The sequence below is a fragment of the Vombatus ursinus genome, unplaced genomic scaffold, assembly GCF_900497805.2.
Source record: "Vombatus ursinus unplaced genomic scaffold, bare-nosed wombat genome assembly UNPS02014812.1, whole genome shotgun sequence".
NCBI classification, from domain to species: Eukaryota; Metazoa; Chordata; class Mammalia; order Diprotodontia; family Vombatidae; genus Vombatus; species Vombatus ursinus.
The window spans coordinates 90,925,632-90,952,898 of NW_020954590.1; the positions used below are offsets into that span (position 1 = coordinate 90,925,632).

A 27,267-nucleotide genomic window follows, 5' to 3' on the forward strand; every position below is an offset into this window, starting at 1 on the left:
ATTTCTAACTCCTGCAAATTTCATTATCATTTCTGTTTGTACCTTCCTTGTGGTGCTTATCATAATCTGCCTGGTAACACAGTTGTTTGTATATTTGGCTTATCTTTCCTAGAAGATTGTAAGCTCCTTGAGGGCAGTATTTTATTTACCTTTGTATACCTCACAGTGCCTTGCACACAGTTCAATAAATATCTGTTGCATGAATGGTTTAAAAGGAAATAAGCCTACTTTTTTTTTTTTCAATTCCAAAGTACAATTTCAGAATCAAATGGTTTTTATTGTCTCAGTGGTGTGAAAGCTGTGGGTACCTAGGAGTTTTTTGTATTATGAATTCATTAGTGGAGACTGGATGTTGCATGGGTTTTCAGGAATGAATTTAAAGTTTTCTTAAGTGATGTGGGAGATAAATTGTACTTTCTGTATATTTGAGAGTTAAGAAATAAGAAAGTGATTTAAGTCCAGTCCCAGAAGAGAAAAAATAATGGTCTATAGTATCTTTTCTCCTATGTATAAATTGGGGTAAATACAGGAAAAAATAATTATACAATTAATGATATATGGATAATCCCTGTTTTAATAAAAGCCAAGCTCTAGGTGATCCACAAAGTTGGCAGGGCTACAGTGATATCAGTATTACTCATTGTAATCAAACCTTACTAAATGGAGGTCAGTTTTTCAATTGTATAGAAAAGACAGGTTTTATTTATTTTCATTCATTTACATAACATCCTCCATTAAATTCCTCTTCTGATGCTACATCACATGATATTTATCCAGATTTCTTAGAGGCTACATATGAGGAGGTAGATGGTTTGGGAGGTACTGAAATACTACAAAGTCTTTGGGTATTGGTCAAGTGACAAACTCTACTCATGTCATCAGAGGACCAGTATCTTTAAGTTCAGAAAGAATCATTCAAAATTTTATGATGGGTGATCACATTTGGGCCCTTGGAAACTCTTGAGTACTATCTATTAAGTCATAGAAGAATGGTTGAGGGGGTTGATGTAATCAGGGTCACAATGACAATATCATGGATCCTTGAAGTATGGAATAGCACATTAACCCTAAAACATAATAATAATAGCATTTACATGACAATTTATAGCTTACAAAATGCTTTACAAATATTATCTCATTTTTTCCTTACAATATTCCTATGAGATAGGTGCTATTATTTTCCCCATTTTATAGAAGAGGTAACTGAGACAGATAAAAGTTAATTGACTTGTCTAGAGTCCTACAATTATTGTCAATAAACAACCTTGAGAATCAGGTGCTATTATCATCCCCATTTTACAGATGAGGAACTAGGATAGACAGAAGTTAAATGACTTGCCCAAAATTACAGAGCTACTAAGTGTCAGAAGCCAGATTTGAACTGAGATGTTTTTGACTTCAGGTCTGTTGCTCTAACCTGTGTACCACTTAGTTGCCTAAATTCTAAAACTTCTATTCATATGGTGTTTGCAAACAATAATACATGGGGCATGGGGAGAGGAGTGTATGAATGTGTGCAATAATACAATTTGTTATTTCCAAAGCAATGCTATATAAACTAATCTCCACAATTAGACATGTTTTTCAGTTGTTATTCTTTGGAAGTTAATTTATTAAATGAATAGATGAATAAAAAACACAAATTTATATATTGTTTAGGTGATGAAAACTTCCTTTTTATTGTGTGGAAAGCTGGTGGGGGATGTCGAGTGACAGTTAAATATCTGAAGATCTCAGATCTTAGAGAATCACATTTAATCTGAATACCTGTAAAACACGTAGGTTTCTTTATGAAATACCTTATGGCTAGATAGGAGAAATCATAAGGATTTGGCAATATTTCCCCAACCTAAGCTAACCAGAACCCACTGGAAACATAAACAGGAAACACTCAGCCAAAACAACAACAAATCCAATTTATAATAATAATCATAATAATAACTAGCATTGTAATTATACTGCTTTCCGGTTTGCAAAGACATTTATACACATTTTATCATTTAATCCTCAAAATAAACTTGGGAGGGAGTGGTTATTATTATTATCCCTATTTAAGATGATAAATGACTTGCCAAGGTTCACAAAGTTAATATGCAGTATGAGGTTAGATTTGAACTTGTCTTCCTGACTCTAGGACCAGCACTCCATCCACTATACCACTTAGTTCACTTTGACTAAAACAAAATAAACAAATGTGTATTCTGAAAGATTACTTCATTTTTATTAAGCATATTTAACACAGTCTGGCTATTCAAACCTAAGCAATATTCATAAATAACCACAACCAAAGGATACAGTTAGAAGATGTGATATATAAGAAAAATGAAAGAAGAAAGATTCCAGACACTTGGAACCAAGCTGAGGTTCTTGCTCAGGAAGGAGGAACCTGGAACCTCTGCTAATAGTCAACTGCTTGTCCTCCAAGGAATGATGAAGTAAATCCACAGGTGTTATCAGATGAGAAATTATTCAGCAAAGGACAGAGAAGTAGTTAGATGAAGGATACTGAGTCAGCAATTTGTCAAAATGACAGAATAAAGAGGTCTGCTGTCTTCCCTAGACATGTGTTTGGAGATAACAAACCTTCCAAGATTTGTTGAATTGGATGAATACTACATACTTTTGGTGCTTTGTGTGAGCACAAATGATACTGTCAGAAAGAATCAAGAAAGCATTACAAAGGATTATACACTCTTAGGCAGGAAACAGAAAAGCTTGGGGGCATAGGTGATGTTTTCATCACAGCTACTGAAAGAAAGGCAAGGGATTGTGAAAAGAAAGGAGGACATGGAAAGTGAATAGCTGGTAAAAAAATGCATTAGCACTTGAATTTTTGAGCATAGGCCTTAAATATGGGAATCGTGCTCTTGGACAAAGATGGAATATATCTTACAAAGGATGACAAAAATTTTCCTGCTTAGAATAACAAATTTAGGTGAAATGGAGTGGGCAGTGTTGTTGTCAATTATTGAGAACAAAGGGCATATCTTTTTATTTTGAGAGTTGGTATGATATAGTAGAAAAAGCACTAGATCTAGAATCAGAGAACCAGGGTTGAAATGATGATGATAATGATTGCTATTAATAACAACAACAACAATGTTAACTACCATTTATATGGTACTTTAAGTTCTATAAGGTGCTTTACCTATGGCAACTCATTTGATCATCACAGCAATCCACTGAGAAAGATCCTATTTTTATGCCAATTTCATAAACGAGGAAACCAATGAACAGAGAAGTTAGGTGACTTGCTCAGTATCACCCGGTTAGTAAGTGTCTGTCTGAGATCAGATTTGAACTCAGGTCTTTCTGACTTCAAGTTCTATGCCCTACACCCCTATGCTTATTACTCATGTTATTTAACTTCTCAGAGTTCATTGTTTTTATTTGTGGAACGAGGAAATTACACTAGATAAGCTCAAAGGTCATTTCCAGCTCTGAATCTGTGCTCCTCATTTCCTTAACTACATAGGCTACTCAAAGGACAAGTACTTACTTGAAAATCCATCTATAATATAGGTTTATTAATTTTTAAAAATCATAGAGAAGAGATCATGCTTATACAGCAAAATTCTTAAGTCTATTTTCCAGGACAAGGCTGGTTACATCTTCCTTCAGGATTCCAGGCTACCTCTAAAGGAGTAGAGTAATTATTTTTTTAATTCTACTGGCTCAAGCCAAAATTCTGAGGTGTTACTATTAAAATGCCAATAATTAGCCTCCCAATTTCATTTAACCAATTAACATCAATTCAACATCAGTTTGCAAGGGAATATTTGCTGTGAAGGTATAAGAAAAACGAAAGTACAAATATACATTCTGTTTACCATCTCGGTCTTGTGATAAAGTGAGCTCCAACTTAAAGTAGGGTCAACATAACATTCATCCCATCAAGTTAAATATAACACAAATAAAACTTAACATGTCATATGTACATTTTTCCTCCCTGAAGAGCTAGTTCTTAAACATTCACCAGCATACCCCTTTACAAAAACAATAGCATGTTATTTCTCGATTACCAGTGGCCCTGGTGAGGAGATGAAGGACTAAAACCTCTCTCCCAACTGAGGGCTTAATTCTTGCCTCATCATTTGAAGACAGTTGTGTAGGAAAGAGAACAAGACTTTACTTTGTGTCAATTAGTGCCTTTTAAATGCACGGTTCATGGCCAATCAAAAAGACTCCTCTATACCACCTAGCTAATGGATTGGAACTAATTACAAAGTATTTGTACATGTTACAAAATCCAAGAGGGGATTGTCTCAGCTGAGCATACTGCGCATGCTTGTAAGACCAAATCCTCTTACACTCATGTAACATGTATGTTCTGGAGCCCACTCTTTTAGGGCCAGATGGGCTATACTTTTACTTCAATTGCTCTGGTATCCTGATTAGCTTGTGGGTGTATCTTTCCTTGCCATTGGCTCAAGACCCACTCTCTATGCTCCATTTTTAGGGGACCATTTTAGTAGGATGAGCACCCCAGTTCCATTTAACCATTTAACACTGATACTTTTTAAAGGAAATATTTACTTCCAAGATATAGAAAAAATAAACATCTAAACATTTTCCTCAACAACTCAGAGTTCTAGTCTTCCCTATATCACCTCAGTTGGGAGTGGGAGAGTGTTTAGAGAGGGATTTAGGCTCATAACTTAGCTCAATTCCTACATAGCATTGATCAAACCAAATTCACATCCAAAGGCAGGCTTGTTGCTGGATGAGGTCTTTCACTGGGCTTTGATCTGAAAGGTAGTTGCCAAAGATTGCTTGTTGCTTTTGGGGGTATCAATGCTGGGCCAGCTGTGATGTTTGGGTGGTCACTAAAGCAAAGATGCCCTTTTGAATACCTCCAAAGTTAATCAAAGAGCCTGTTTCACTATGGATGTTAGCTGAGCAGAACCATTTACTGAGTGTCCATGTATCCATGCATAATACAGTCTTTCCAACCTACTTTTCTTATACATCACAGTAATTTTCCTGGAGATAGGTCATCAATGTCCTTCACATGGAAAGATGCCACCTGATCCCTAGTGGTTCTCAATGTGGACATGGCACCATAGAATTTGAGCAAGTGCCAGACCCCTATTACCTTTATTTAATACTTTAGATTTTATGAAGCTTTCTTTTTTTTAAGAAATGTTTTTATACTAATTTATTTTAAACTTAAATACTAAAACTTACAGTAAGAAAAGAAAAAGAAACATTATAAACTTAAATATAAAAACAAATACAAAATAAGAAAAGAACAAAAAAGCATTGCTATGTATGCAGCAGGACATGAGAGAAGATTCAAAACATAGAGTAATTAATTTCCATTTCAAGAAAGCCTATATCATAGATACTATGCACTGTGTTGTGAGCTGTCCATCTTTTCTTTGCTTCCTTGTAAGTTTTCTTTTGTTCTCTGCTGTGCACTTTTTACTTTGTTCTATTTTTCCTCCTTCCTTCCCCACCTTCCCCAAGAAGGCTATAATTAAGTGCAGATGTGTATATATATATATGCATAGATAGATACTGATATATAGTGGATGTGTGCATATATTTCTGTATACAGATATATACACACATATACAGTGCAGATGTGCATTCACACACATATATAAAAACATATACATATATACATACATATGCACACATAGAAACATACACATATACACTCAAAGATATATACATCCATACATACATATGTACACTTATGTACACAGACATATACATAGATATCTATAATCATACTCATATATAGACATATACTTTCATATGCATCTATATAAGACAATACTATACTAATTTGTCCTCTGTTTCTCTGAGGGTGGATATAACCTCTTCCTTCATAAGTCCAAGTCTTTCCATATTCTTCTAAGTCCACCAACTCATCATTTCCTACACCACAGCAATATTCTAACCTTATAGTGTCTAGTTACTTTAAATAGTCTAACACAATATTAATTAATATGGCTGACATATAGTATAGTTTCCCTGTTTTTCTCTTTCGATTACATCTATTTTAGCTTTAACTTTGTCTGAGATCATGTTTATGAAGCTTTTCTATGCACATTTAATCCTCACAACCACCCAGTGAAGTAGGTATTTTTACTCCCTTTTTCAGATCAGGAAGCAGCCTTGGAGACATCAACACGCAAAGGCTTGTCCAAGACCAAGCAGCTAACAAGTGACAGTGTTCTTTCCTTTAGACCCCACTGTTTCTCAAAAGAAAAGGAAGGTCAAGGAAAAAATAATAATTAAAATGACCAAAGCCCATTATATCATAAAGTCACAGTAGCATAGTTTACTTGCCAATCAGTCTCAGGTTTTGTTTTGTTTTGTTTTAATTTAGAGAGTGGGGAGGGCCATGGATTATTTTCTAAAAGCACATTTGCCACCACTCAGGTGAAAAAGGAACGAAAAGAGAATAAAACAACAAATACATTACTAAACTCTAAACATAGCTTTAGGATTGGGCTCTGCTGATAAGATTGTGAGCTTCTTGAGGGCAGGAACTGGGTCTCTTGCCCTTTTTTTCTATCCCATTGCCCATTTTTGTATTTGGCATATAATAGGGGCTTAACAAATATTTATTAATTGATTGAATGATTGATTGACAGGAAGGTACAAGAAAGACATTTTATAACAAGGTCAAAGAAACAGATTTACTAAATAAAAATAACAAAAGCAGCTGAAATTTCCACAATAATTAGTAGGTTACAAAGTGTTTATAACCAGTATATCTCTTTAGTCTAGAACTACCCTTTGAAATAGAGGACATTATTATCCCTATTATAAACATGACAAAAATCACTAAGTCTTAGAGTTAGAAGAGATGTGGTATTATTTGTGGCAATGAAAATATGTATTTATATAGTACTTTAACTTTTGCTAAGCACTTTATAGACATTGTATAGATACAAGCCGTCCTAAAAGTCTTAGTGCAATTTTAAGCTATTAACTTTAAAGCTGTTAATCTTTAATAGCTTAAAGCAGTGTTGTCAAACTCAAACAGAAATGGGGGTTTAATCCTTACTAATCCTTCCATAAGGATCCCTGAAGGCCACATACTTATTTAGTTTTAAATTTGTAATATTATCTATGTTTTATTGCATTTTTATTTATTTTGTTAAATATTTCCCAATTACATTTGAATCTGGTTAGGGCTGCACTCAGAAGCGTGTGGGCTTTATGTTTGGTATCTCTTGCTTGAAACTCCAAGACTTTTTGGACATCCTACGTATCTCCTTGGGGCAGCTAGGTGGTACAGTGGATAGAGAGCCAGGCCTGGAGTCAGGAGGACCTAAGTTCAAATCCTACCTCATACACTTACTAGCTATGTGACTCTGGGAAGTCATTTAATCCTGTTTGGCTCAGTTTCCTCATCTGTAAAATGAGCTAGAGAAGGAAACGGCAAACCACTTCAGTATCTTTGCCAAAAAAATCCCAAACGAGGTCATGAAGAGTTGGACACACCTGAAATTACTGAACAAGTATATCTCTCTGAGAATCATAACAATCCTAGGAGGTAGGTTTTGCAAGTATTGTCATTTTCACTTTGTAGACAAAGAAAATAGAGAGGCTAAGTGATTTTTTTAGTCTACCAAGCACAGAGGTGATATTTTCACCAAGTATTCCTGACTACATCTAGCACTCATTCATAGCCTTGCCAGTCTACTTAACAAGTGGACATCTAGTCTTTACTTGAATGCCTGAAGGAGATGCAGTCCACTACCTGTTGGGTAGGCCACTCCTTGTTTGGAATTGTCTAATTAAGAACACTTTTACTTACTTCAAGCCTAAGTTTGCTTCTTTGCAATTTCCTACCACTGTTCTTGACTCTATCCTCTGAAACCAAAGAGAAAAGGTCCATTACCTCTTCCATGTGACAGTCCTTCAAATACTTGAAGACAACTATTACATCCCTCTTAAGTCTTCTCTTTTCCAAGGTAAAGATGCCCAATTCAAATAGTCCTGAAATGGTAGGATCTCAAGGTACTTCACCATTGTTTCCAGTGCCCTTCCTAAACAAAATATGGCTCCCAGAACTAATCTGGCTATCCCAGATGCTGTCTGACCATAGGCAAGGGACTTCCTTCATCCTGGACACTGTGCTTCAGATATGTAAGATTTAGTGATGGAGTGCTTGGACCCCAGCCCTAGGACCTTATCTGTCCCTACCATATAGACCCTATCTCTGTCAATAACTTATGAGTGGGCCCAGTGAGGCAAACTATGTCTCCCTGTTACAAGAACAAGCTGACCTCTGTAGAATTTCCCTTATGTGAACAGGACTATTTTGTACCAGCAGAACTGTCATGTACTGATTCCCACAGCTACCATATACAATCCAGAGGTCTAGCAATAGACATCAACTCCTGAGGCTATCTTGTTACAGATGTAGCAGACCAAAAAACACACCCCTTAGCATCCACCCCTGCCCCCCAGGCTTGCCAGTAGCAAATGATGCCTGCACCCAAGGTACAGAAATTATATGTTCCTATAGGAACTGACGACTCTTTCATCCCATCCTGCATCACCTTATTAGCATAGTTGGCACACAATGCACTAAGCTTTTTCTACATAAGCTTTAGCATCACTCCTGTTAGGTTGCAAGTTCCTTAAAGAGCTCTGCCTGCTATATAGCATTACAATAAACATTTTGCCCCTTGACTGGAAGACTGCTTGAGTTTGTGAATTCTTTCCAGACAACCCTGCCCTGAACCTCGGTATTTTGGGTCCCTGCACCCCTAAACTGCATCATTTAATGATGCCCAACATGGTTCTGGTTTGACCACATAGCAAGTTGGAGTGATGTAGAATAGGTAGAGGTTCATCAGAGGTGACATTAGGACATATTCTCTTCTGGCAGATTAATGATAAGCCTTTAATAGTCCTAGGTGATAGAGGTATAACTAGGTGGAGGTTACTAGAGTTTAGATTCAGTGCTTCATCACCTTGTCCTAGGACAGCTTTTCCCTCTGTCTACAATCCTTTATTCTCTTTTTTTCTCCTCCTTGGTGTTTCAAGAACACCCAGGAACAACCTATGAACAAACTCTTAGGCGGGGTGAGCAGTCCCTTTTCCTGGCATTACTGACACACAACAGGAGGCACTGTCTTCTGGTCCCTCTCCTTTCCCCATCAGAATTTATAGCTAAAGGTCTGTTGAAATGCCCTTATGAGGACATCTCCTGCTGAATATCAAAAAGGACATGGCCTAGCTGGCTCTAATACTCAACTAAGACCTAGCAGAAATTATCAAAATTGGTTAAATCTTTCTTTATGGTTAAAAAAAAAGATTTTATAGAATAGAATTTTTCAATTCAATTCAATGCATATTTGCTAGAATTTACATATAATGCTCTATGCTAAGTCCTGGCACTCTATCTCTCTTAAAATAAAGCACAAGGAATGTGGATCAAAGAAAATGGCTGGTTAACACAACTATGCATATGTATATACATGCATATGAACACACATGCACATATGCATACATGTGTACATATGCACACATATTTTACATTCTGAATTATAAATAAGCCTGATAATTACTCAGCTAGTATGGACAAAAAAAAAGTTTTGTTTATTTTTTGCTTGATTTACTTGGTTAATTCCAACTATATAGACCTCCCCTTAAAATTTTACCCTGCTTTTTAGAAATATATTTTTTTCATAAGCTGTCTTTTGGCTAAATGAGTATAATAATTAAATCTTAAAGCATCTCTGATTTCACCAGTTGCACCCTTTCCATCAATTCAGATAGAAAAGACAGCCTGCAGTGAATTTGATATCAGATAACCTGGGTTCAAAATCTGACTGTTGTTTATTAACTGGGAAACTCTGGACAAGTCTCTTAATATATCTGGACTTCAGTTTCCTCTTCTGTCAAATGAGAGGATCAGATTCACTGACATCTAAAGTCCTTTCCAGACTTAAATCCATAATTTTATAATCCCTCTATACTTTGGATGACATTAAAAAATTATGATCTTAAACATTAAAAGAACATTTCCATACACAAAGCAGATCATAGGAAAAGGGTCCTATATGAAATCATCCATTTTGAATAGCTTGCTTGTTTAAAAGTATGTAATAAATCCAACATGTTACTTTCAAACTATTCGGCTTGTCCGTGCTTCCTTCTAAACATCTTTATGTTCTCTTCTATGTATTTTTAAAAATGTTCCAATGGCCTGCTTTTATTTCGAGAAGTAGGGAAACATCACCATTCCTTACTCATCTTCCTCCCTGCCCCTTTCCCCAAACCAGTCATCTATACAAAAAGGGGGGTAGGTGGATAGACAGTACCTTGCAACAAATTGGAACAATCTAGCAAAATAAATCCATACAGTGACTGTGTCCAAAATATATGCCTCTATATCTAGTGACTACTGGAGACATGGATGGTCATTACTTTGATTAGAATTCTTAAGTCATTGAAGCTTTTTTTTTCTTTACAATCTTACTGTCCTTGTATAAACTGTGTTTGTTTTTTTATTTTTGTTTTACTGGCTTTGCTTACTGTACTCCAAGTCAATTCATACTTGCCGGGTTTTTCTGAAATAATTTCATTTGTCACTTCTAAAAGTTCAATAATAATAATAATTACATTCAATAGATTTATTAGCCATTCAAAAACTGTCTTTAAGAGGCAATCTAAAGTTATCCCTTAAAATCTCTTTCTTTTCTCCTCTCTCCCATTCCTCTCTTCCAATTTGATCCCTCCTTCAGTATCAGGAAGTTTGATGAGGATAATCATTTTAGGCTAATGTTCCTGAAAAAGAACATACTCCCACCCATTGGTCAGCTTTTGAGTTATTAAGACTTTCCTAATTTGGTTAGTCTGACCTTCAAAAACCAGATCTATCACTCTCCTTGTTCTCATAGGAGTATAAAGTTGAGACCTCTCAGAGTGTGTGCACAATAAACACAGCTTTTAAAAAATGAGGGTCTTCTCTACGACACTATGAGGTATTGGAGTTGGACTTTCATGGAAGAAATTAATCTAGTCTTAGCCTCAAATTATCATGCAATCTCACCATAATTTTTCAACAAGTTGTTATTGTTGATTTAACATCCTGCACACTGACAAGTATATATTTATCAGCATGCTAATTATCCTTATAAATTATGATTATAGTTACTGTAGTAAATTATGAATATAATTTATTCATTTCTTCTTATAGAAACAGATTCTTTATGTCCAACTGAAGCAATGGAGGATGATGAATTTGAAAGTGCTTCTCAAATAATAGGACCTGTAAGTATTTCAATGTATCTCTGTCTATATAATGAGTAATACTTATAGACTTAAGAGGAAACTGAACATTTTTCTCTAAATGCTAGAAAGAATAGAATGATTTAATTATCTAAGACTGCAAGAGGGGCTCTGTTAAAATCAAAGAACATTGGAAAATATGTATGGTTCAGGACATAATATTACATATTTTTGGCAACTTCTAAAGACAATTAGTCACTCCTTTTCATTAGATTTTAAGCTCTTTGGGCTCAGAGGCTCTACATCTTAGTCATTTTTGTATCAAGAAAGATTGTTTAAGTTAAATTCAAGTAAAGAGGAAGAAAAAGGGATGGAAATAAATCCCTCTCCTCCTGGACATTCTCTCCTCCCTGAGTTTTCATGTAACTTTTCTCTCCTTTTTCTCCTATCTGTATGACCACTAATTCTCAAAATCTTTTACCATATCACCATCTGTGCTGAGTCACTTAGGTACGGATGTACTCTAGGACATCTTCCTGGACCCTGTATCTTTTTCCTGGATGGTCTTTCTCTTGGTAATTTCCTCATCTCTCAATGGTTCGGTTATCCCCTCTATGCTGATGATTCTGAAATCTACTTAAGAATCCCTCCATACTTACATCTTCAGCTGCCTGCTATCTTCTTCCCCAGTTTCACACACACACACACACACACACACACACACACACATATATATTTATTTCTAGTAATTTCCATAGCTTCAAAATCTTGAGTTTCATCCCACCAAGTACCAGTGATTCCAAAGGGGTTGGATATCTTTGCTTTTATTAGGGCAATTATTTTTAACTTGGATCCATTTACACCCGAGAGGTCTGTGAATAGATTTCAGGGGTCCATGTACTTGAATGAAGAAAAATACATCTCTTTTTCACTAATCCATAATTGAAATTTAGAACCTCCTTCAATTATGAATATAAGCAACAAATATTATTTTGGAAGGGAATCCAGAGGTTTCACCAGACTGTCAAAGGGCTCCATGAAATACCCAAAGAAGTTAATAATTTTTGTATTGAAGGCTTTAGTTAAACTTGCTTGTTATTCACACCACATGCAATTGCATATATATATATATATACACAATATGCATATGTACACATATATATACACATACATGCATATGCATAACACCATGGCTCTCTTTTTTAATATTTTCTCCTATACATTTTTCATCCTTTCTATTTTCCTTTTCTATAACTGATATAATTCCAGGTATATGAAGATAGTTTTTTTCCCTCTAATTTTATTTTAAATCCATGTTAACCAAATCCCCACATGGTATTTTTGTAGACAGGCTAGGTCAATGATAGCATAGTGAAATAGAACTGGAATTGGTCAAAGAGCTGCCATACATACCAAAATATCACTTAATGCATACCTGAAAAATATTGTTTAATATTAACTTGGCAAAAGATATTTCTAGTGACATCACAAAGGCTTTTTCTGGACCCTAGTGCATTTAATCTTGAATCAGTGATTTGAATGAAGCACTAGCATTAATCATTGCTTTCTTTCACAGGTCCTTCCAGACTTGTTCTCTAACATCACATGTTCTCAAATTGTGTTGGAATTAGATATCAAGTTAATTATTCCCTTAATTTCCATCCACAAGGCTTCTAGAATTTGTATTTAAAAGACTCTAAATGAATTTAATATCAGAACCCTGAGTCCAGCTATTTCCAGGTGGTAACTGCTTTCACTAGGAAATAAACTTGGATTAGGGATTTGTTTTCCTTAGGTTACAGAGATTGCTTTTGCAGATATGGAATCCTTCCAGCATGCTGCTCTACCACTCCATGGGACAGTGAATTGGAAAGTTAAAAAGGAAAGTGTTTGCTTTATCTAAATCTTGATGCTGAATTTGAACAGGACATTTTTTTTTGCTTTCGTGCAGTAAAGAGAAAAAAAAAACTTCAAAGCAAACTTTGAATCTTGTTCTGCAAAAATATAAACATGCTACAAATGCTGAAAATCATTTAGTATGGTTTCCAACACATGCTGTCTCTATTTGCTAACTTTCCATGTTGACTATCAGATATTAGTGAGTGGGTGACTGTCTGGGACATTTTCCCCATTGGCTTAACTTGTTTTTGAAAATTTTTTCTGCATATATGTGTGTTTGTTTATAAACGAGATAATTAAAAGTCTTTCAAGTTAGATTTTTAGAAATTTGAGAATAAGCAAGCCCTTGATTTTGGCACTCCTTTCTCCTCCACCATCCCTTCAATCCTCTGTTCTGGAATTTTTCCTTGGCACCCCTGCAGACTGTGCATATTAAAGTTAGACTGAATGTAAATCCTTTTAATAAAAACGAACAACAACAACAACAACAAAAAGGAATCCAAGCAAGAATCATTGCTTGTGACCTTTCAGGTTTTTTTTTAATCCAGCGAGTAAAAATTCCTCAATGATTCTGCATCTTTTAGGCCATTATAGAAGCTTAGAAGTAGAAAGGACCTAGAGGTCATCTAAGCCAACCTCCTACTTGAAGCACAATTCTCCTTTATGCTATCCACCCAAAGTAGTTGTCCAACCTTTTCTTGAATACCACCAAGGGTGGCAAACTTGCTACCTAATGAGTCAGGTCATTTAATTTGGGGATAGCCCTAGATTTTTAGGAAATTCTTTCTTTTTTATTAATTTATTTTAATTTATCAACAATCACTTCCATAAGCTTTTGAGTTCTAAAATTTTCTCCCCCTCCCCAAGATGGAGTGCAATCTAATATAGACTTTATATATATACATTCCTATTAAACATATTTTCACATTAGTGATGTAAGTAAAAATTAGAACTAATAGGAGGAACCACCAGAAAGAGGAAACAAAACACAACAGAAGAAAAAATAACAAATAGTATGCTTTGATCTGCATTCAAACTCCATAGTTCTTTCTTTGGATGTGGATATCATTTTCCATCATGAGGCTTTTGGAGATATCTTAGATCCTTGTATTGCTGAGAGAGGTTAAGTCTATCAAAGCCAGTCATCACTCATTGTGGCTGTTACTGTGTACAACATTCTCCTGGTTCTGCTCACTTCACTCAACGTCAAACCGTAAAGTCTTTCCAGGTTTATCTGAATCTGCCTATTCATCATTTTTTATTGCACAATAGTATTCCATTACATTTATATATCACATTCATAATTATGATTACTATCTGTGTCTTTCTCTCTAACCTTTTCCCCCTATTAATGCTTTTCTTTCTCCTTTCTCCTTTTCCCTCCTCACTAATATTTTGCTTTTGACCACCGCCTCCCTCAGTCCCACCTTCCTTCTGTTAGCCCCCTCCCTTTTCTTTCCTCTTTTCCCTCCTACTGCCTATAGGGCATGTTAGATTTCTAGATTTCTAACTGATTATGTTATTCCCTTCTTGAGCCAAATCTGCTGAGAGTAAGGTTCAAACAATGCTCATCTCCCTCCCTTCTTTCCCTCTGCTCTAATAGGTTTTTGTGCCTTTTCCTGTGATGCAATTTACCCTTGTTTGCCTCCTCCTTTCTTTGTCTCTCAGTACATTTTCTTAGTTAGATCAGATTAATTCACTTACTTGTATCCATTTAACCCACTTGATTAGATTTTTTTCATCATTACATCAAAGTCTGTTTATACCCTCTCCCTTTATGTATACCCTTTTAACATTGTGTAATAACAATACAGTTCTCAAGAGTTACAAGTGTCATCTTCCCTTGTAGGGATGTAAAAAGTTTGCCCTTATTAATAACATGTTGTTTCTTTCTGTCCAGTTTACCTTTTTATGTCTCTCTTGAGTTTTGTTTTTGAAGATCAAATTTTCTGTTGAGCTCTGGTCTTTTTATCAGGAAGGTTTGGAAGTCCCCTATTTCATTGAATATCTATCTCCTCCCCTGAAAGATCATGCCCATTTTCGCTGGGTAGTTGCAATCCAAGCTTGGCTGCAATCCAAGCTCCTTTGCCTTACGGAATATTATGTTCCAAGCACTGCAGTCTTTTAATGTAGAAGCTGCAAGGTCCTGTGTAATCCTGACTGTGGTTCCATGATATTTAAATTGTTTCTTTCTGGCTGCTTGCAGGATTTTCTCTTTGACCTGGTAATTTTGGAATTTGGCTGCTATATTCCTTGGTGTTTTCAATTTGGGATCTTTCTCAGGAGGTGAGCAGCGGGTTCTTTCTATGGCTATTTTACCTTCTGGTTCTAGGACTTCAGGGCGGTTTTTCTTTATGATTTCCTGAAAGATACTGTCCAGGCATTTTTTTTTCATCGTAATTTTCAGGTAGATCAATAATTTTTAAATTGTCTCTCCTGAATTGATTTTCCAGGTCAGTTGTTTTACCAGTGAGGTATTTTACATTTTCATCTATTGTTTCATTCTTATGTTTTTGTTTGACTGATTCTTGCTCTCTCATAGAGTCATTAGCTTCCTTTTGCTCAATTCTACTTTTTTAACAAATTGTTTTCTTCTATTAGATTTTGTACCTCCTTCCCCATTTGGCCAATTTTATTTTTTTAGGGACTTGTTTTCTTCAGTGCACTTTTTTTCCAGTTGGCCAATTGTATTTTTTAGGGACTTGTTTTCTTCAGTGTACTTTTTTTTCTAGTTGGCCAATTGTATCTTGTTTTCTACAGTTTATTTTTGTCCTTCCTTTTCCAAGCTATTGACTCTCTCTTGCATACCTCTCATTTCTTTTCCCATTTTTTTCTTCTACCTTTCTCATTTGACTTTTAAAATCCTTCTTGAGCTCTTCTAAGAAGGCTTTTTGGGCTTCAGATCAGTTCATATTCCCTTTTGAGGTTCCAGATATGGGTTTGTTGACAATGTTGTCCTCTTCAGAATTTCTGCCTTGATCTTCGCTCTTCCCATAATAAGAATCTATCATATGTTTCTTTTTGCTCATGGTGTTTGCTTATTTCCTGGCCTTTAAAGATATTGGGCTCTCCTGCTGGGAAGCAGAGGGCACTGACCCAAGCTTCTTGTTTTGGGAGCCTCGGGCCTGGTCAATGACTTTGTGTGCTGGGGCCTCCAATCTTGGCAGTTGGAGGCTGTAGGATTCTGGCAGCTTACCTGGTGTTGGGCTGGAATTAGCAACACTAGAACTCTAGGGGTAGGATTGGGTAGTGTGCCTCCTGGAGATTTCCTGCTCACCCAGGCCTTTCCTTCCTTCTGCTTTCTTCAGCTCCTTTCAGATGGATGTTGTAGGGTGTTTATCCACCTGGGGCCCCTTGGAGTGCTACTTCCTTTAGTTTTGCTGAGGCACTGGGAGAGCCATTTGCTGTAGAATGCTGAGGCACTTGGTGGTTTTCTGTTGCCCCACCCTCAATGAGGCACTGGGGGCCCAGGTGTTAGTGTTTGCCTGCTCCATCATCTGGACTTCAGGATCTCTTCCTGGTATGCTGAGGCGGGGCTTTCTACTAGCTTGCTGGGATGCCTCCCCTTCTGTATTGCTCTCCTTCCCACAAGGTAAGAGGGGCCTTTCCAGTTAATTCCTCAAGCTATCTGGGCTACTGGACTGCTGCACCCTTCTGGTTCAGTTGTTCTAGGGTTTTTCCTGGGGTGTTATTTTCTGGGCTTTCAGGGGTTAATAGGGGTGAGTAAGAGGGACTCACATCTTACTCCACCATCTTGGATCCCGGAAGCGGAAGTCCCGGGAATTCTATCTAATGAACTGAAATCTATCTTCTTACAACTTCCAACAATTAGTCTTTGTTCTTCCCTCTGAAGCCAAGTAGAATTACTCTAACTCTCTTCTACTTGTATTTAGTAGCCCTTCAAATATATGAAATCTATGATTATGGAACATGTTTTAAAATTTTGAACTGACATCTAGAGTTTTGTACAGAGTTAAAGAAGCAAATTATACAAGTCTTCAGTTTTAAATTCATTTCTGCTTGAATGTGCCTGCCAAGTAGATGGGAAAAGGAAAGAAGGACAGTTTACGATTTTCTTTTACCTGAAAGCTCCTATTATTACATCTTTCTTTTTCTCTCCTTGTCATCCTGTCTGTAGGAAGACACCTAAACATACATAAGCTTCTTCTCTGGTGAACATTAACTCACGGTTGTCCTTGACTATTATATACAATATTTTCACTTCCTCAACTCCTATTTCTTGGCTCCTTAATAGAGTTGATAATCTTCCTTGCCAAAGAAGAGCAATATGGGGGTGAGGTGGAGAGAAGGAGGATCCAAAACCTCTCCTTTTGTCCTATAATTAACCATCTAGTATGTATGGCACTTGCATAGAATGGGTAGACCCTAACTCCCACACTAGCACTAGCGATTAAATACCCAAATAAATGACATTTATACACTGTTTTGGGACAGCTAGGTGGTGCAGTGGATAGAGTGCCAGGCCTGGAGTCAGGAAGACTCATTTTCCTGAGTTCACACCCAGTCTCAGACACTTAGTAACTGTATGACCCTGGGCAAGTCACTTCATCATGTTTGCTTCAGTTTCCTCATCTGTCAAATGAGCTGGAGAAGGAAATGGCAAACCACACTGGTATCTTTGCCAAGAAAACCCCAAATGGACCTACAAAGTGTCGGACATGACTGAAAAATGACTGAACAACAAGAACAGTAAGCTGCTTTAGAATTTATAAAGTACTTCACAATCATTATCTCATTTGATTCTTATAACATCTCTGTCAGGTAGGAAAGGCAAAGCAAGTGTTCCCACTCTCATTTATAAATAAGAAATTTAGGCTTAGAAAAATAAAATTACTTGCTTGAGATGAAGGAGCTAATGATCAGCAGACCTGAAACTTAAACCCAGATCTCCTAGGGCCAATATTCTTTCTACTATATCTGAGCAGATTCCCAACACAATTCAGAAGAATAAAAGCAACTTATAAGTTGACAAATACATTTTTTCTAATGTGGTATTAAATTAAAAAAGTGTTTTGTATAATTTTCTCCTTGGATGTTTTGTGGTGTGAGAAAGTATATGTTAGTATCCTCCTGTAGAATGTAAGCTCTTTGATGGCAGAAACTAATTTTTGTCTTTGAATTCTCAGTAATTTGTTCAGTGCTTAACAAGTGTTTGTTGAGATTGTTTTATTGAATTATAGAATTCAATAAGAAGTAGAGAATTGTAGAGGGATAATAGACTAAGAATCTAGAGAGTTTACATACAACATGTATGCACACATACATAATACAACATACACACATATGTATATACTTCTAAAGTATATATATATATGTAATATGAATCCTTTTACTTTATACACACATATATACATACATAGATACATAAATGCATATATGTATACTGTTGAATTGTATATTACACATATGTATCCTTTTAATTTATACATGCATACATGTGTACATTCATGCATGTGTTTTTAAAAGCACTTCACCTGAAATGAAAATATAATAGAATTGTTCAGAAGATATGATATCATGATGACTAAAAGCTATTCAGTGATATACTTGATATATCACTCAGAATAAAATATTTTGGGTTAAATTGGCTAAAGATAAATTAGATGAGCCAACATGACTTCAATTTTTGACATATTCAAAGTACTTGTGTGTCTGTATGTATATACACATACATCCATGTCTATATTGATATGTGCATATACACATATACACATGTGCAAATATGTACATATACTAATAGGTATTAATATAGGAATTTAAATTATATACATGTATAACAAGTAAAAAGGTGAAAATAGATCAAGCAATGGGTTGAGCTGGGTCCTACTGAATTCAATTCATAAATAGGCATTTATTAAGCACTTACCATATGTCCTGTGAATGGACCAAAAATGAAATCATGCTTGCTCATAAGGGAGTAGGATAAAACACCTTTTTTTAGCTAATTCACCTCAAAATATTTTGCCTTGAGCATCCAAATGCATTACTAAACTATGTTAAGCCATTTTGATATTATGTCTTCTGAACAATTCTATTCTATTTCCATTTCAAGTGAAGTGCTTTTAACCAGCTAGCCTGAAAAAGAATGGATCAGGTAGTTGGCTTCTAAGTTAGTCGTATTACCACCTTTCAGAATCAATCTTTCAGTTGCTATGACTGTTAAAGACATTTTCCTAAAAATGTCCTGATAGAACTTAACTAACCTAATGAATTTAGCAGAATAATTTCTACCTTTTGTGTGTGTTTGTGTGTGTTTTTGTTTTGATTTTTGTTGTTGTTGTTCCAGACCAAGTGCGTCTATTGATATAGGGAATACCTCATATTGAAATTCTGTCAATTGTTGCAAATTAGCCAACCCTGCAGCTGTCTTAGAGAGTCATTGAGGGCACTGAGAGTTTAAATAACTTATCCACAACCCCACAGCCAGTATGTGTCAAAAGCTGTACTTCAACACAGGTCTTTGCGACTCTAAGGCTGGCCCTATGTTCACTCTCCCAAACTGTTTCCTAACCAGTAACAAAGTGGTTTATTTTGCTTAACTGCATGTGTTTTATTTCCTGGGTACCTGGCAGAGTAGCATGTCCTATCATTGGAGTCTCATAGGATTCTAAAGCAGGATGGAAGAAGAGACAATGATAGTCTAAAAGAGTTGAAAGGTGAATGAGGGGAGGAAGTTAGCTAAGGATAGGGCCGTAGTGGTGAAGACAGTCAGAAGCAGGGCCAGGAGAGAAATGAAAGACTGGTCTGGGTCCATCCTCAAAATGGAGGTTCCAGAAGAAACTCACCAATGAGAGAAGGAGGACATAGGAGTGTAGAGATGTTCCAGGATGAGGAGGACACAGGGAATGAGAAAACGTCTAGGGTAAGAAGAGAGCTGAGTGAATGACAAAGTCCAGAGGGTCAGAAGAATATACAGGGTAGGAATGCTAGCCTGGGCTCTTCCTCAACATTTTCCCCCCATTGCTATCACTACCCTCCATTCTTTCCCATGGCTCCCTCCCATAGTAAGTCAGCCAACAAACTTTTATTAACCACTCACTTTGTTCCAGATCTTGTGCTAAGTGCTGGTGATAAAAAGAAAAGCAAATAGGAATTCCTGCCCTCAAGGAATTTGCATTCTAAGGGGTGGGGGAAAGAACATGTAAAACATGTAAATCTCTTACTCATAACAAATAAGCACATCAAACAAGGCAGCTAGGCTAGGCAGCACAGTGGATAGAGTGCCAAGTCTGGAGTCAGGAAGATTCATCTTTCTGAATTCAAATCCATTTTCAGAAATGGCAAACCACTCCAGTGTCTTTGCCAAGAAAATCTTAAATGGGGTCACAAAGAGTCAGACACAACTAAAATGACTAAACAGCAACATAGTCAAACAAAACAAATTTATACAATGATCACGTCAGAGAAAAAATGTCTCATTCTGCACTTCTGCTTTGTCATTTCTTCATCAGGTTAAAAATATACTTCATTATCAGTCTTCTGGAGTTACAATTAATTATTGCATTTATCAGAGTTCTTGAGTCTTTCAAAGTCATTTTTCCATTATATTATTGTACTCATTATGTAAAGTCGGTATCACGTTTCTGTGGACTTTTCTCTCCATTGGTTCATATTCTCAGATTTTTCTGAATTAATTTCTTTTGTCATTTTTCATAGTTCACTAAATCCATCTATCGACCATAATTAGCTGAGCTAATTACTTTGTTCTTCTGGTTTTACTTCTTGGGACTCTCTTAATCCATAGGATTGTCCAAGCAATGAGTACCCACTTAATATCCAGTTCTTTGCTTTCTAGATTTCTTTTTTGTCTCCTGTGTTTTCATTTCAAAGATTCTTCCTAGCTGAAGGCTTTTCATCAAGCAGCCTTGAAAGTATTATTCTATTAAATGTTCATTCCTCCCACCCTTTCTGGGATTATACTCAATTTCCAGGGTCATTCTTTGTTGTAAGACATTTCAGGGTTTTTTATTATTTTCTCTCTTTTAGAAATATATTTTAAAAAATATATACAGTTGGATCATGGTCTTATGTGATCTTGATACTTACCTGATCCTTGGTACTTAAACACTTCCTTTCTGGATGCTTGAAGAATTTTTTCTTTAACTTGTAAGCTATGGACTTTCACCAAAACATTCCTGAGTGTTTTCAGTCTGTAGATTCTTTGGGTATTAAGTCAATAGGTCACTTTGCCCTATGGTACAGATTTGTGGTGTTTTCCTTTATTCTTTCGGGAAATATAGAAATCAGGGTTTTTTGACAAGTTTTTTTGGGGGGGTCATGATTTTTAGGAAATTTGATGATCTTTTATGTCATTTTTCTTCACTCAATTTTCCAGGTCATTTGTTTTTGATGGTACGTACTTTACCTGTTCTTCTAACTTTTAAATATTTGGACTTTGTTCTAACATTCCTTACTATCTCTTGAAATCATCAAAATCTGTTGGCTTTATTCTATTTTTAGAGAGTTTACTTCTTGGGTCAGGTATTCTGCTTTCTAAATTATTCAACTTTTTAACAGTTTCTATCTCAACTAAATCCATTTTTTTTTTAATATCTCTAGCTTCATTTCTTCTACCTGGCCTTGGAGTCTTTTTAGCCAAGCCATTCATTTTTCTAAGACTCTGTTTATATTTGTGTAATTACTTTGTTCTTCTGGTTTTACTTCTTGGGCCTCTCTTAATCCATAGGATTAGTGCATTGTATTCAGAATTTTCTTATATTTATTGTCTCTAGCCCAGGTTCTCAGATTAGCATGTTGTGCCAAGGCCATTCTCCTCCCATACTTACCTCTCTCCCCCAGTCCCACTCCCCACACTCTTATGTGATGAAATGACCCTGTTTGTTCCTGACCCCTCTGTAGTCTGGATTCTTAAACCATTGAAGCTCTAGATGGGATCACTGAGACAAGGATTTGCCATCTGCAGCAGTCCCTGGCTTCTACATGGGTGTCTGATGGCACAACTCAGGCCTTTGGCCCTGTCAGTTAGTCATCATGTATTAATCATCATGTATTAAATGTCTACCATGTGCTAGGCACTGTGCTAATGCTGAAAGCCCTGTCTCTATTTCTTCTTGTGTGAGAATTGGCTCCTGGGAGGCCCCAATCAGATGTTGGCGTTCTCAAGCTTTCGTTCTGTAAGGCCCCTTGGCAGTAGAGCCTAGGTGCTGAACTGATCTAGTCTCCTGATGTGGCTTTGAAAGGAGTGTTGGCTTTAGGACCCCGTGGATGATTCCTAGCACCTTGCTTACTGCTGTGGTTCTGAAGACTTTGAGGCATCAAATGCTCTGCCCAGCCCTGTCTCCCTTTACAATCTACTTCTTTTCATTGTTCATTACATGGAGCAGACCAGAAAGCCTGTGTTTCCTGAAACTTGTTAGTCTATAACACTCAGTGAGGGTCTCCAGTGGGCCTCTGTATCCATCACTGGTCCTCTAAATTTAAATGTTAAGTCAGAGGTTGGAGACTTACAGGAGGAAAAACTGTTACTTGACGAGCAATTCATTTCTGATTGACTGCTGAGGTATCATAACATTCTGTTTCTCACGGCTTCTATCTCCTAATGGTGGGTCTACAAGGCTAATTTTCTGGGATTGCAGTTTTTCATGATTCCTCCATTTTCCCTAGTTCACAATTTATGAGAAAATACTCATAAATTCAGGTCAAATGAAGATGTGATATTAATTAGAATGCAAATACAGATAAGAAAAAATATAGATAAAAAAAGTCCATCTGTGCATGACTCTAGCAAGAAACATTTTTTTTTTTCCTCTCTAAAAGGTAGGTGTGGTGGATAGAGTTGGCAATCAACTCTAGGGATTTGGGGTGGAAATGGCATTGCTTCTTAATAAGTTCTTTTGTAATTTTCCAAAGTATTAAGCGGATTGAATGTACTAGTTTTTATGAATTCCCTTCCCTAGGCAGACTTTGCTGTTGACATGTAGTCAACTAAGACAGCAGCAGTATTTGGATATGGTTCCTGTTCCTTGGCTGATTGGTAACTAGTTCATTGAAATCCTTTTAGAATCAGTCTCAGGGAGCTCTAGGGAAATACATAAAAGAGGAATTCCACTCTACATCACGAGCATTGACTGCTTGGAGCTTTGGGAGGTATTTTGAAATCTGTTGAAGTTATATGAAGTTTCACAATATGTAGGTTTGCTACAATGCATTTTATTTTAATTCTCTCCTATCCACGAAACCATTTGCAGTCTAAACACTGGGTGTTTCTGTGGAGCACTTCTTTCACCTCATTCCTCCCTTCTCAGGCTTTGCCTGGGAATTTTATCATGATATAACATATTAGGGAAGATATTTACAAAAATAACTACACTTACTGGATTAAATTAAATAGCAAAAAAAAAAGAGTTGCACCTACAACTTTTTAGTAGCAAAAAATAAAGAGAAGATATTTTATTTTTAAAATGTATCTTTCAATATTAACTCTTCGACCATTGTGCTTAATCTCCTTTCTTAGAATTCTAGGGTTGTTTTTGTTTGTTTGTTTTTAAAGTGACTTCTTGTCTTTAATGTTTGATCCTGACATGTACTACCCTGTACCCTGTGAAGTTCATTTCTTTTCATTTTTTTGTATATTCAAAGAGATTTATTGATTTTTTTAAAAGCATATGTTAACTAATGGTAGTTAGTACAGAATAAAAGATACTTGGACTTGAAACCTGTAGAAACTTTGTCTAACTTGTTTGCTTCAAGAAACATCTGACTTGTGCAGTATAAATTTGATGATCTATTGATATGGACAACAGATGCTCCTGAAATTTATGATTTAGTTTCCAGTCAGTTTTCATAGAGAACACTTACTCTTTGGTGTTCCATCTATATGAACTCTTTTTGTTAGACAATGGCTTTATAATTGATGTAGGCATTGGACTTCATGACCTGGCAATGTGGTTCCTATCTCTTTATCCTCCATCTCTTCATCCATTGTATCTCGTACATTATGAAGTTCAGTGCCCATGAGACAAGTAGGTCTAAATGAATATCCTCACCTAAATTCAAGCTTCCTCCAAAGATATGATTTAATATTTAAGCACAATTTATAAAGTTATAATGTAGAAAAGGGATTAAAATTGTTCTGTTTAGCTAGATTTGAGTAGAAATTGTGAAGAATAAAATTTAGACTTTCCATAAGAAAGAATTACCTAACTATTACTACTATCCAATAGTGGAATGAGTGCCCTTAGGAGGTAGTATAGCATGTTTCCACTCATCTGGAGGTTTTTCATCAGAGTTTGGATGACCACTTATCAGATATGTTGTAGAGGGAATTCATTTTCAGATATGGTTTAAACTACATGGCCACCAAGGGTCCAACAACTTTGAGATTCTGTAAGTAGACTTGGTATTAGAAAAAAAAAAAGCTAGCAACTGCACAAAGATTAATTTAAAAGTAAAAATGAATGTCTATGTGATTTTAATTAATTTTGTCACTGCAGGCAACATTGAAATTGTTGAATAGTTATGTGATCTTGCCTTATAAGTTCACAAACAAATAACAGCACAAAAAAGGAGGAAAATCATGTTCATGGTGTCAAGAATAAAAATAAGTTAACTTGTTTTCTTGTAATAAAAAAGAAATTAAACAAAACAGTATTTTGTGAATGTTCATTATTGTCTCGCCAAAAAGCAATAGTACACCAACAATGAATTTTTCGTCTTCAAAGATCGTGTTGACAAATTGCTGGCAGCTAATTGTTAGCAATGAATTGCCCGGCTGGAGAAGAGAGTGACTAATAAATTTTTTCCTCAAACATTAAAGGTCTTTGCCATTGATTTTTCCATCTGGCCTGTGGAATTATGCTTGGCTTTTATAGCTTTGGAACTCAGGGAGCCAAGGCAGCTTCTTAGACCCAAATGCTACAGTAAACTAGTTATCTATTGAAAACTCAAACCCATGGGGTTTTCCTTTTGACATTTCTGCCTTGTCAATATGTATTGCATTAAAAAGATGGAAATATTTATCTAAGTTCTTGCATATTTATTTTTTACTACTAAGTTAAGTTCAGTACGATTTTTAAAAATAGTCTTCTAAACCTTATACTCAATTTAATGACCTTATCTCTAAATAGAAAAATAAATAAATAATAATTTATGAGAATCTATAGTAAAATGGATTTGGAAAAAAAAGAACTGATCGCTGTCTCTTTGGCACCTGTATAAAATTTGTTTCTCCACTAGTAAATGTTAATAAAAGAATGACCAATATGAATTGCCAAAAAAAGAAGACAATGGATTTCTAGACATAATGTCCTCCAGGAAACTGGTGGTCCCATATATTGTTCTTGCTAACTACTTTGTGGCCATTTCTGTTGAAATGTTTCCAAGTTCTTCATTTTAAAAAATAGTCGAACTTCCCCTCCCTGTAAATTTTAGTACCATGTATTAGTCCTTAGCTTTTATGATTCTTAGTGGATATTGATTTAATTATTTGTAATGATATATTTAAAGATGGGATAAAAAAAAAATTATTTTCAGATCCCAAATCACATATTTTGTACAGAATGAGAGGGAAAAGAGGCAGGGGTGAAGAAGAGAAGGAGGAAGGAAGGAAGGAAGGAAGAAAGATAGGAAGGAAGGAAGGAAGGAAGGAAGGAAGGAAGGAAGAAGAGATGGAGGGAGGGAAAAAACTCGTTGCCTTAGCTAACAACAGAAAATATATAGCATATATTGGTTCTACTAGAATCAACTATTTTGGGTGAATAAGTTCATTGGAAATATTTGAAGGGGATCCAGCAAGGGAGTGTAATATGCTAGAAACCACACAGGAATTCAAGTTAGAAGAGCTGAGTTCAAATCTTGGCTCTTCAACTTAATACCTGTGTGATGCTGGCTATAAAATGAGATGATTGAACTAGTTGACCTTGAGAGTTCTCTTCTAGCTCTGATCTCTGACTCCATTAAGTGACCTTTTCGGAGATGCACCAAATTCACAAACTATGCAAAATAAATATGTAGATTATGTAAAGTGGTTGGCTATAAAACTTTTTTGAACAGAAGCTTAAACACTTGTGAACTTCCTTTCACCTCACAACCACATTAATTCGACTGAGATCATTTTGTCCATTTTAAAAAGTGGTCAGATATAAATTCAGAGACTCTGGAATGTGCTGGCTGAAGCAAATAGAAAAAAATAAGAATAATATATTCCCACCATAGTGTTGACTGAATGTGATTTATTTCAGCATACGAAGTCAATTAGAAGAGGAAAGGCATTTGGGGAAATATGTCTGAAAGGAGATAGATTATTCATCTTTTTTTGTGTGTGCTTTGTAAGCTTAGTAGGTCAAATCAAAATTCTAAAAAATGCTAAAATAATTTTCTTAGTTTCTAAATTTTTAAATTAGAAGTTTTAAATGATTGCTTTTCTCAGTGAAATCAAGGGCATTTAAAAATTTCTTGCTGAATAATAATTAGCTCTATTTCTTATCACCTTCATGAAATAATGTTCTAATCACTCTATCAGTTTGCATAGATTATATAGACTATATTCTATTGTATATTATAATTATTTTTTAACTTTTATATCTTATCACATTATGAAGGTGAACCTGTGTTCTCAGGGGCAGCATTAGTAGATCCCAATATCTGATTGGTTTTACTGAGCTAGAAAACTTTTGAGGGGTATAGCCAGCAACAAGAAAGCCTAAAGACATTGGGAGGAGAACATTAAAAGTTTGGCTACCATAGTTCAGAAAAACCTCCTTATTGTGCTGGTATATTATGTGATGGTAGACAATTACTTAAATAAAATGAAATTACAAATCTCTATTATAGGAAAACAGAATCTCAAAGTTGAGAAGGATCTGAAAGATCGTCTATTCCAAACTGTACCTGAATCTGAATCCTCTCTATGACATCCCTGTTTATCATTCAATCTCTTTTTTTTTTTGAGGTTTGTTTTTTTTTAAGGCAATTGGGGTTAAGTGACTTGCCCAAGGTCACACAGCTAGTGAGTGTCAAGTGTTTGGTCTGAGGCCGGATTTGAACTCAGGTCCTCCTGACTTCAGGGTCGGTGCTGTATCCACTCTGCCACCTAGCTGCCCCCATTCAGTCTCTTTTTAAAGGCTTCCAGCAGTGGGAAACTACTGCCTCTCCAGGAAGTTCATTCCATTTTTGAAGAAA

The 27,267-nt window shown here is 35.9% G+C and overlaps 1 protein-coding gene across 2 annotated transcripts in view; it reads left to right on the plus strand.

The window, feature by feature from the left end:
- Window positions 1-27,267, plus strand: part of LOC114054098 (uncharacterized protein C8orf34 homolog) — a 393,219-nt gene that overhangs the window by 276,742 nt on the left and 89,210 nt on the right. For both annotated transcript variants that reach the window (XM_027877212.1, XM_027877213.1), the window contains exon 10: window positions 11,177-11,250. In XM_027877212.1, coding sequence (XP_027733013.1) covers window positions 11,177-11,250 — 74 coding nt within the window. The remainder of the gene's footprint in view (window positions 1-11,176; window positions 11,251-27,267) is intronic.